Here is a 12,030-nt window from a genome sequence, read left to right on the forward strand (position 1 = left end):
CTAGCTGACGCGATTTTTTTAGGCTAGGCCCAGGTATGCCTAGGGCCAGGCCTAGGCCAGAATTTGAGGAATGCAACAAAACAGATGAAGATGAGACTTACTGTAGGCCTTATTAAATTCAATAGTTGACATGCTTTGTTTTAGATTAAAAAATAATAATGAACAAATCCCGGCAACAAAGCGTCGATCCGACTGTACCCAGCCGCATTGTTTGCCGTAATTTCACATGTTTGACGATTACCACGATGAATGTGTATGTCACTGATTCATGTGCACTCATTTATTTATTTTTTGTCCATTTACACACATTATATATCAATTATTATTAAAAGTGAATTCTTAAAATACAAAATGAAAACAAAGTAAAGAAATAAAACATAAATCAGGTTTCGTAAATTTTTAATAATCTTCCTGCCCCGGACCATGCTCACTTGAATATTCACGATTTCAACTTTAACCTTTGAATGTGTACAGAGCAACAGTGTCATGCCGGCCCACGACGTCCGCTATGACTCAACTGAACCTAGGCTGTTAAGTTAGCGATGAATAGCAGTATTTTGTTACAATTAACGTAACCACGGAAACATTTATTGTATTCTTCTTGTCTTTATCTATCAATTTAGCTTGTCTATTGTGTTTAGGTAAACTAATTATTTTGTTACAATTTGTAAACTGTTGAATAGTGGTGGTCGGGAGCCTGTAAATCCTGGTCGGAAGTGTTGAGTGCTGGACGGGCCCTTCCACCGCCGACCAGTGTGGTGACGTCCCTGAAATTATATTTATTCTTACATGTGATGTCATCATAATTATAACATCAATGCTATTTCCTATTCCCTAGCAGTTTATATACTGTACATTGACCACTAACTAATAAAGTGACTTCTGCTATTAGTGGCCGTGCATCCATTCCACTTCCTCAATGTGTGATTGATATGTTCAATGTCATTGCCTCTGTTTTTAATATGAATACATATATAGTAACTATTAATTTAATTTTCAATAATAAGTGTTTTATTATTATTTATTAAAATTCTATACTGATGAAAACATATTGTTTATCTTTAGGTAATTATAATCTAGAAGAGATTTATTTATTATTAATTATGAGAATTTTATTGTTTTTTTTTTATGTTACTAATCAATTGAATTGGATGTTTTTTAATCAACAAATCCTATACTAATGAAAACATATTGTTTATGTTTAAATAATCATTATGATGAATATATGTAGTAAGTGTAATGATTTGATATGTTTTATTAGGTTTCATCAAGGTGCTATTGTACACTGCATTCATGGCAATCATGATCAAAGTGCACACATTCCCATTGTTTGCCATTAGACCAATGTACTTGGCAATGAGGTATGTGCATTCAATTGATATCACCTGTTTCACCCCACATACATTTTTATATTTCATATATGCATGCAATGCATATTTTGATTATACAGATGTATACATTGACATTAAATAGACAATGTATTAGATCAAGTATGTTGTACACTCTTTGCTTTCCATCTGTACTTGTTTCTATAACATTTTCATGACAGACAAAAGTTAACTTTGAATCAAACTGGTCTGGTAGTAATTCTGGTTTTAGAAAATGTTGAACCAAAAATATATAATCCAAACATTCTTAAATGTTGCAGATGAAATGCAGATGCTGATTTAAATCATGGCAATTCCTCTTATTGAATCTGATATTATAAAGCAGTGATGATCATGATTAGACAAACAATAACATGCCAATATACACATGTAAATATATCATTTATGCATACATAAAAGAAAATCTGGTAATTGCAGAATAGGATAAACATTATAATATATAATTGATGTTACTTTTTTCTCTGTTAATTTTGAAGCCTGGGTGGCAAATGCTCCATGAGCGCTGAATAATGGACACTGCGCTATACAAATCTCCAGGATTGTAGAACATTATGTATATCAATATGTGATAGATTATTCTTTTGTTGTTCTTTTGCTGTAGATCATTCAAGAAAGCTGTTAATGATGTGGTGTTGTCAAGAAGAGCAATCAGAAATATGAACACATTGTAAGTCCAATCACTCATAAATGATTATCAATTATTTTGCCATTCCTAATACCATAATCAGATCTATGTAAGTTTATTAATCTCACACTTTCACAACATATCTATATGTATATGAAAACTGTTTGCAGCTGTTTATTGTTTTACAATGGCTATAAAACTGTGAATTCATTATTATTAGTATACTGCCACCTAAATCAAGAGTAATAAGCCTCCCCAAAAAGGAACGAAGCTCCGTGGAGGTTATTGTTTTTGCCCATGTTCTTCTTCATGCTTGTCGTCGTCGTTGTCCAAATTGTTGGGTAAATTGTTCGTTATAAAGATAAAGTTTGGTAAGTCCACTTGGTTTTAAACTTGGCAGAATGCAAGTTGGTAATAAGAAGACGGAGCCTATTGTTTTTGGCACATGTGAGAATATGCTCATTTGCATAAATAATATTTCACTTATCGGGTAATTTCAAGACTAGTTACCACGATAACTAAAGTTTGCTAAGTCTGATTGATTTCAAACTTTGCACCATGCAATTTGGTGTTAAAGCGACAGAGCCTTTTGTTTTGGTATGTGTGTGAATATGCTGATTGCTCATTTGCATAAATAATATTTCATTGATCAAGAAATTTACACTATAACTAAAGTTTGGTAAGTTTGATTGGTTTCAAATTTTATGGAATTCAAGATGGTAATAAGAAGACAGGGCCTATTGTTTTTGGTGCGTGTGTGATTATGCTAATTGCAAAATTAATATTTTATTAATGAGCAAATTTACGTTTATACCATCATAATTCCCATAAAAACTTCTAATTTAGTTGAAATTGTAATATTCTTCATATTGTCATTGTCACTGGTGTAGAAAATTGTTTTTTGTTTCCACGATTATAACTAAAGTTTGCTAAGACTGATTGGTTTCAATCTCACTAATTCATCAATTCTCAGAGAAAATCACAGTGTGGGGAGGCTGTGCTTTTGCTGCACAGCGTAAAAGGAACATTTCTAGTTTATTTACTTATACACTTTCAACTGAATTGTAATTCTTTTAATTGAGCAGTTGTATTTGAATTTCTGAGGTTTGTGATGGTGGTTATTTGTTTCTCCAGATATCCAGATGCAACCCCTGAGGAACTTGCAGCTGGTGATAACGTGTGCATTATTTGTCGTGAGGAGATGGCCACCAACTGTAAAAAGCTGCCGTGCAACCACATCTTTCACACCAGTTGCCTACGATCCTGGTTCCAGAGGCAGCAGTCTTGTCCAACGTGTCGTATGGATGTTTTACGGATGCCTGCAGCACAACCACAACAAGCACAGACCCCACAGCCACAACAAAATCCTAATCCAAATAGTAAGATCAATTATGATAATAATAATAGTAATTGGATCTTGTATAGCACTAGTGTCTGCCAGAAAGTCTTGACGCATCCCCGACAGAAAGTGGACCAACCGTCCTGAATCAACAGAATTCAGTGGTTCAAGCTTTTTTTGTTTGTATGTCTTGTTGCAGCTAGTAGCAATTAAGTTCTCTTACAATTCTCTTGATATTCTTACTGTTTTTGACTAATGGATTTACACTCTTTTGACCTGAGAATCATACATGCAAGGTATCTCATACTCAAAGCCAAAAAACTCTTGCTATTTAAAATTTATCAAATCTTGACAGTGAAGTTAGAAACACCACTGCAATTGTTTGTCTTTGCAAACAAGTTTGTTTTTTATTCTGACACTTCAATTTAGATAATTGATCACATTGTGCAATCACAAAGAGTGCATTTAAATGCCACTATGTGTCTAACACTAACAGACAAAATGATATTTTTGAAGACTCTTGTCTAGCATCTGTAGAGTTTCTGTTGAAAGAATTTTCAATTCCAATTTACTATCAGTCATTTTAATTTGTTTAATCTATTTTTTGCTTTTTACTGTGTTTTATTTTGCAGTTCCTGGTATGGTGCCTCCATTTCCTGGCTTCCCATTTTTCCCTATGCAGCCTGGTCAGTTTCCACATCCTGGCCAATTCCCACAGCCAGCAATGCCTTTCCCTCAACAACCACAGAATACCACAGGTACTTCACAAGGTAACTCCTTTTATTTTCTTGACTTTTATCATGTATTTTCATACAAGCATTTTTAATTAATATTCTTCAGAAAGAAATTCAAGGTAATATTTTATGTAATATTTCTTCTTAGGTACACCCAGTACAGTGACAGGAGAGACTGGTGCAACTTCTACTGTGCTACCTGGAAATCCAATGTTTCCTGGAATGATGCCCCCTCCATTTATGATTCCCCCACCTTTAATGATTCCACCATTCGGTAAGTAAATCTGAATAGCGTAGATTTAGCAGCTTATTCAAATATCATATGTTTGCCAGCTTTGATGTTTTTTTTGGCCAAAATGAATGGAATTGGTAGTGACTATGGGCAATTATGCTTCAGATGATACTAACTTTTGTTTGGAAAAACACCTTTCTGGTGATAATGATAAGATGATGATAAATATTTTAGAACAATGTTTCAATCGAGATATGAACTCAAGACCTAATTTCCATTTATTTGTTAATTTTCATGAAAATCTACCTGCTCATTTAGCTTGAACTTAATGATTTTCAAATTCTATATAAGTATAATTTTCTACGATATATATTTTTGATTGTATATCACTAAAATATGTCAAATAACATAGAGCTCTTAAAAATACTTAAATTATTATGCATCAGAAAATATTCCTGTAATATACATTGCTGCTTCAATACTGGAATCGTCAACGATGTATTTTAAAAGGCATTTGCTGTTGCATTAGCGCAAGATATTAACTTGTACCCACACACAATTTCTCTTTATTTTTATATTTGTGGATATGTACATGCAAAATAAAAGTTGATTGATTGATTGATTCTTGCAAATGACAGGCAGCACCTAACCTTTTATTATTATTATTTTTTTTATTTACTTTTTTATTGATTGATTGACTATTGGAGGCAGTATTGCTATGCAAATTAAGTGTGTGATATTGTTAACATTTAAATGTGTCCCAAGACTTACCAGGTTCAGTTAGCATGAATGAGTATTTCATTAATTGTTTTCTTTAAGGTGTTCCGCCACCCAGACCCCCTCCAAACTTTCAAGGCTTGAATGATGAAGAATTAAGAGCCATGGAGGGTACGGAACGTTCGCATATGGAAGCAAGAATCGAATGCCTGCGCAGTATACATACATTCCTTGATGCAGCTATGATACAAATTCAACAGTATACAACAGTCATGCAGAGCTTAGGGTAAGAGACAGGTAGAAGCAGTTGGCTCATCAGTTGTGGCTTGGACTTCCAACCTTGAGGTCTGGGGTTCGAAACTCTTGCTGTGCAAATCGCTTGTGTCCTTGGGCAAGGCACTTTACCACGGATGCCTCTCTCCACCCAGGAGTACAAGTGGGTACCTTGTAGGTTCGAACTCAACTGCGGTGATTACTAGCTGCAATATTATGGAATTCTCCCCAGGGATCTGAGTATGTGTTCCATACGTGTTTGATGCAATGACCGGGGTAGTAATGTGGAGCGCTTTAGAGGCTTTATGCATGAAGCGCTATATAAGACTGACATATTATTATTATTTAAAAAAATGTTTAATGAAAATCTATAGGGTTTTTGTGAGTACACAGGGTTGTAGCTGTAGGAAACTAAGATGGGTGGCAGATATTTTAAAGGTGGGTGGGTTGATAACATAGGTAAATTTCAAGGCTTGGTGGCGTCCACCCACTATAACTACATTCCAGAGTGTGGAATATTTAAAGGATTCATGGAAATATTTGATGACTTTTTAAACTAATTTCATTTAATTTATTCAATATTCAGTAATACAAGACAAAACACACAACAAACAACATGTTCATTGCCTGAGGATTGCCAAAACTGCAAGCACTATCAAATGGCTCTTCTAAACTAAACATCTTTACAAAAAAATATACATAAAAACCAATATAACTAATGGGCCATGGTTTAATGGAACAAAGATCTATACATATTATACACATATATGAGATTATATATCTCAAATGCTAGTATGAAAGAAACGTATAATTGCCATTCATTTCACATTCAAGCAAAGTTAAGGAACTGAAATGGAATTATAAACAAATTTACTAGTGATTTTAATTGCTGTTGATAGTGAAAAAAAATGTAATACCAGGACAATCCTATTTTCATCATTCACTTGTAACAATTTATTGCTGTTAGAATAAAATAGAAATAAATCAAAACTAAATTGAAATAATTTTATTCATCTTAGTGAACAGGTAACCGAAAAGCTTGGTTTCCATACAATTGCTACACGCTATCACTGACAGCTGATTCGTCGGTCGGATCAGGGAGTCTTCCCGATTGCATCGGGGACTGCAACGATTGCAATGAAAACATTCTAACGACAGTGTAGCGATTTTATGGAAACCAGGCTAAACAGATAACTTTAAGTCATAAGATGAAATAACTACTTAAAATGAAATTCAAAAATGAGATATTCACATTTTCTTTTATTTGAAAAATTATTTAAAATTTAGGAAATTTTAGAGAATTTAAAAGTGTGATTAAATAGGATTGTTTAAAAATTACAAGAATTGTGAATTTAACTAATGAATAATAACTATTTACAGAATCAATCTACCAGAAAGCAATACTACAGCTCCGACTGCTACTGTATCATCAACTACTACAGTTACAACACCAGTAGTGTCTTCAACTTCTGATACAACTCCGCAAAATAATGACAGTATAAATAACGAAGCAGCAGCAGCAACAAGTCCAGATGAAGGAACTGAAATTGATGGTACGTATTACCATTGTTTTTGCTATACAATAGAAAATAATATTTTTGTTGTTTGGTAATATCATCCTATGTTTTAGAAAATTTTCTGGTAAATTTAGTGTTGTATTGTTCCCCCTCAGATTTTTGTAAATTTAAAAAATATTTTATTTCCACTATCCGTCATTATGTAACCCTTCATTTACATGATGCTCCAGTTATTAGGTGTCATTATCAGTTGTATTTTTAATGTCATGAGAAAAATAATTTTGGTTTTCACTTATTTTTTTTTAATGGCTTATAATAAGTATACAATATACTGTAATTATGGTATGTTTTTATTATTCGAATTGTGGGTTCCATCTCAGTATAAAATTTAATCTATGTATAAGACTGATTGAATAGATGATGTAACATAAATAATAACTGGCAACTCAAAACACATCTTTTTAATTTATATTTTGTTTTTATTTTTATTTCTAATGCAAAGCATATTGACTGTTTTAGCACAATGTCCTTAATCGTAATTGAACTGTTGTTGTTATTACATTATATTTGCCTAATATATGCCACTTTTGATTTGATGTTTAGCAAATGAATTGGGTGCTACTGGAGGACAAGAAGAACCTGTACCTGAACTTATAACCGATGACTATGAACCAGAATTTGAAATGACCCCTGGGGAACATGACCATCAAGAGATACGACGGAGGAGAATACAAAGATTATCAAGTGAACAATTACAAACAGATTCCACTTTAGATTCATCTGACAATGTTGATGATTCTTCATTAAATTGATAATAGAATTTTAATTAATTTTTCCTGTAATAGTAAATATGAGGTGTTGTGACAAAGTGAGTCTTGTGGTACGCCAGGTCAATTTGATATATTCAAGAAAATATATTTTGACAAAAATTGTGTTTCAATTTTTCTGATAAGTTTAATGTGTATATTTCATAGTAGCAAAATTTCCGAGTTGACTTACCTAAGGTAATTATGTTTTTGAGGCACATTTTGTAAAGTTATTTTTAAAAATTAATAGGAAAACCAACACAAAATGTATCAGTTGTTTATGTTTAGGGACGATTTTCTCGTAAGTATGTTTTTAGACATCTGAATTTTAAAATGATCTTACTCCAGTTTTACTCAACCTAGGAACATGATTTAAAGACCAAAATAAAGCTTATATATTCATCTATCTAAATATATCAATAACTCATTTTTTATTTTTTTTTACCACAAGACATATTTTGTCACGACAGCTCACAAATCAGTTATGTGACATAACAATGTTGTCGGGTTAAATCCAGAAGACTGTATATTTTGTTAAAACTAATATACAACTACTATAGTGAAACATATTAGGTCTCCCTCGAATTTAAGATCGCGTTTGTGAGTGGAGTTTCCATGGTTGTTAACAGCTTTTGTGTCTAATTAGAATGATAAAGATAAAAGACATTTGTTAATTTGGGACCACAGAATAGTAGCTTTTAATTGGTGGTCTTTAATTTGAGGGGTCATAATTTAGAGGAAGACCTGTATTTAAGAAATTCTAAATATGTCTTTGTTTTCATGTCACTTTTAAAATTAATTGATCAGTTACTCCTTGCTTATATTGGATTAAATTACTATATTAGTTTTTATTCCATTCCTTTGTGAGAGATTACGTTATTCCATAGCATATATTTATTTCCTGTACAGGAATGTGGTAATTATAATAATATATTAATTTAATTTTTTATGATAGAATATGCATATTATAAATTTTTTTTGTGTTGATTTTATCATGAGGTATTTTTTTTTTAAATTTTATAAATACTTCAAATCATATTCTTAACCATACTTCATTAATACCCGGAGATACTCACTTGATCTAACACAAATACATCATCTCGAACGTCCTATTTAATTATTTTTATGCAGTATTGTCTCGCAGACTTATGGTAGTTGTTATTTTTGCTTGAATCCTAATTGTTGCTTAGTTTATCTGAAATGGCAATGTTGTTAGCTTAGAATCAAAAGTCATTCACCTGAGAATTAAAATGGATTAGCCTCTGTTAATTGGTCAAAATTGTGAATTATTATATTTTCTTAATGTGTATGTTATACACAGTAGTTGTATTAAGCATTTACTGTACTAAATCTTAATTTTCTTGTTTTGCAAGTGCATAAAAGTTCAAAAAACTTGTGCCTAATACTGAAAGTTCACCATTATTATGTTGTTTTGGTAGTTCAAACTATAATTTGTCAAGACATGGTGCATTTTTATTACACAAATGTATCTGCTTCAAACTGTTAATCATAAATCTTGGGTTTTCCGTTGTAGTTTGTACAAAAAATTGCAATAATGTGACAAAAGCAACTGCCAATTCTCTACAATAATGATCAGGGAAGAGTTAAATTACATTTCACTGTTCCCAGATAATGATGGAGTTTATTGTCACTGATATAAAGTTGGTCTTATTGATAAACCTTAAAATTTATGGCTGGAGTTGAATGCTACACAAAATAACTGTTTTTCCTTTTAGTTTCAAACAGCACTGAATATTTTTAGTTCATGAATTGTTTGAAATTTGGCTGCATCTAGATCAGTCTGTGCTTCGTTATGACGGTGTACAGACCAATGTATATACAGAGAAATTTATATGTGTGAATGTATTTGAAATATTTCATCTGGTTTCATTGTTTCAATCAAGTAATGAATGTGATTGTATTATTTCTGTTTTTAATTCATTATTTAGTTAATTGGCAAAGGATTGCCATTAGCAAATGTAATCACTGCCCTACTTATTTCGCAGCCTCTCACAAGACAAACAATACAGACATAAGTTTAATTATATGACCTAGGGACTGAATTTGTTATTGGTGGTTAGAAAAATCCTGTAACATTGTGACAAGAATTGAATACATGACCCTGTGATTAGAGGGCATGCATCTTTAACTGCCAACCTAAAAGTCTAGTCATCAGACGTAATTAATCAGAAGTGTTACTCTAAAATGATATTTTTTACATCACTAATTCTAACTGAATGTTATTGTCTGTATGGAATAGGTTAGGGCAATTATATCCATTGAATATCCAATCATAATTAGGAATTTGCTTATTCACTGGTGTAAAAATAGCCACTGCCTGTTGTAATTTCGTGATGTCAACATGGCCGACATGATAGTGGGCTGAATGTGGTACACATGCACAGTTTATTTTACTTATTAGATTGAGTTGATGCTGTTGTTTTAACCATGGTACTGACAATAGTTTTCTTTCAATTTTAGAACACCACCTAGATGTGGTTTATCATTTTATTCAGTATTTGCTTTTTGATTTTCTCAAAATGTTTATGAATTAATATTTATATTTATCACAATCAATGTGTGTATTTTGTCGTATGTCCAAATTTATATTTGAAACTACAGATCTCCCTCTAACTTAAAACCCAATGAAAGTTCACCTCCAATTACAGACCACCTATCTGCAGCCCCAAATTATTGTCTATCCTATACCATTTTAATAATATTTTTGCTATTTAAAGACTGAAGCTGCTGTTAAAGACCATAAAATCTCTGGTCCCAAAAGTGGTCTTTAATTGCAGGTGACAGTAAACACAACAACCTGGTAGTATATGTAAACTGCCTAGATCCTCTGTCCCTCTGAAGAAATTATGTTCAAACTATAAATAAAAACAATTAGCTAGACAACCTTTCAAAAAACTAATCATAAACAAAGAGTGAGAGGAATAAAGTATAGGAAACTAAAAGAAGAGCTTGTGAGAACAGAAAAGGCAGAAAAAAAAATTGATAATAAGGATTGGTAAAATTGTGAGGAAAAGTATCGGGAAGCAATGTAAAAACAAACTGAAAAATTTTACATACAAATAAAAATAGAAATATTATTTGTTGACTTCAACCACCAAAAATGTACACAATCTTTGATCCTTTTAAAGCAAGATGAATTAAAAGCTATTTTAGCAGAAGGAGGTTTTGATTTCCTTGTCCCAATTTCCAAAGTTTACTCAATTTTCAGTAACAACTTCAGAATTTAATAGTAGGGGCTTCCAATATATTTACCGTCAGATAAATGTAATAGGCCTGGTCACCGGGCCAGGGATTGTAAAATTGTTAGAAAACGCCGTAACTGTGGTAAAATTGGTTACTTTATCTGTAATTGTAAATTCCCTACACAGTCTGCCGGTTGCCAGGTAGATACTGATGTAGAAGAAATTGTTGGTTGTCTTATGGCCAAGGTTCCTGAGATCCAATGTAATTTTGGACAGTCCTTTGAGAAAGTGAGTTTTGCTTGTAACTCTTCTAACGCTGTTAGAATGCCTGTAGTCAAAGGAAAGATTGGTGATACATTAGTGTCTGCTGAGAGATAGCGGATGTGGTGGTTCGCAGAAACTTAGTATCCGAAATTGACTTTACAGGCGAACTAAAACAGTGTATTCTTATTGATGTTACTGTTAGGGAAGTTCCGATTGAACACAACTGTTAACACTCCTTATTTCACTGGTAACGTAAAGGCACTTTGTATGAAAAATCCCCTTTATGATCTCATCTTGGGTAATATTGAGGGTGTAAGAGATCCAGGTGATGCTGATAAATGTTGGTCTGCTGGTGCCGTTCAAACTAGGGGAATGTCTAGGTCTAAACCATTTAAAATACTTAAAACTTCACCCATGGTTAATATTGCTGGTCCAAGTGATTTGAAACGTGAACAAAAATCTTATGAGACCCTTAAGAAATGTTGGCAATTAGCAGGGATTGGGGGACGTAAAGATTCGGGTAGATATGGAACCGTTTAGTTTTCAGTTGATGATGACATATTAATGCATAATTATGCTTCTTCTAAGGTTGCTGGAATGCCTGTGTTGACACAGGTTGTGTAACCGAAAAGACAAAGAAATCAAGTAATGAAAATTGCTCATGAGAGTTTGTTGGGAGGTCACACCAAGGGGCAGGTAAAACAAAATTCAAAATATTGCAACATTTTTATTGGCCCGGCATAAACTCGGATGTTACCAGATTTTGCCAATCATGTGATTCATGCCAGCGAACCATTCAAAGAGGGAAGGTTTGCAAGGTCCCGCTTGGAAAATGCTATTAATAGATACTCCATTTGATAAAATTGCTGTTGACCTTGTTGGTCCATTGGCCCCAATGACAAGTCGCAAAAACAGATATATCTTGACAGTTA

The 12,030-nt window shown here is 32.8% G+C and overlaps 1 protein-coding gene across 1 annotated transcript in view; it reads left to right on the top strand.

Moving 5' to 3' along the window:
• The window catches only part of LOC117108798 (E3 ubiquitin-protein ligase synoviolin B-like), a gene marked incomplete in the record, with an annotated part of 17,478 nt that extends 7,274 nt beyond the window's left edge, over window positions 1-10,204 (top strand). Inside the window, 8 exon segments of the mRNA XM_033250944.1 lie at window positions 1,262-1,361; window positions 1,990-2,055; window positions 3,148-3,392; window positions 3,985-4,122; window positions 4,235-4,360; window positions 5,138-5,321; window positions 6,689-6,861; window positions 7,429-10,204. Of these exon segments, the coding sequence (XP_033106835.1) occupies window positions 1,262-1,361; window positions 1,990-2,055; window positions 3,148-3,392; window positions 3,985-4,122; window positions 4,235-4,360; window positions 5,138-5,321; window positions 6,689-6,861; window positions 7,429-7,637 (1,241 nt within the window).
• Between the last annotated feature and the right edge of the window lie 1,826 nt (window positions 10,205-12,030).

Source organism: Anneissia japonica, unplaced genomic scaffold (genome assembly GCF_011630105.1).
Source record: "Anneissia japonica isolate Jap-2015-1 unplaced genomic scaffold, ASM1163010v1 scaffold6314_len194445_cov122, whole genome shotgun sequence".
Lineage (NCBI taxonomy): Eukaryota > Metazoa > Echinodermata > Crinoidea > Comatulida > Comatulidae > Anneissia > Anneissia japonica.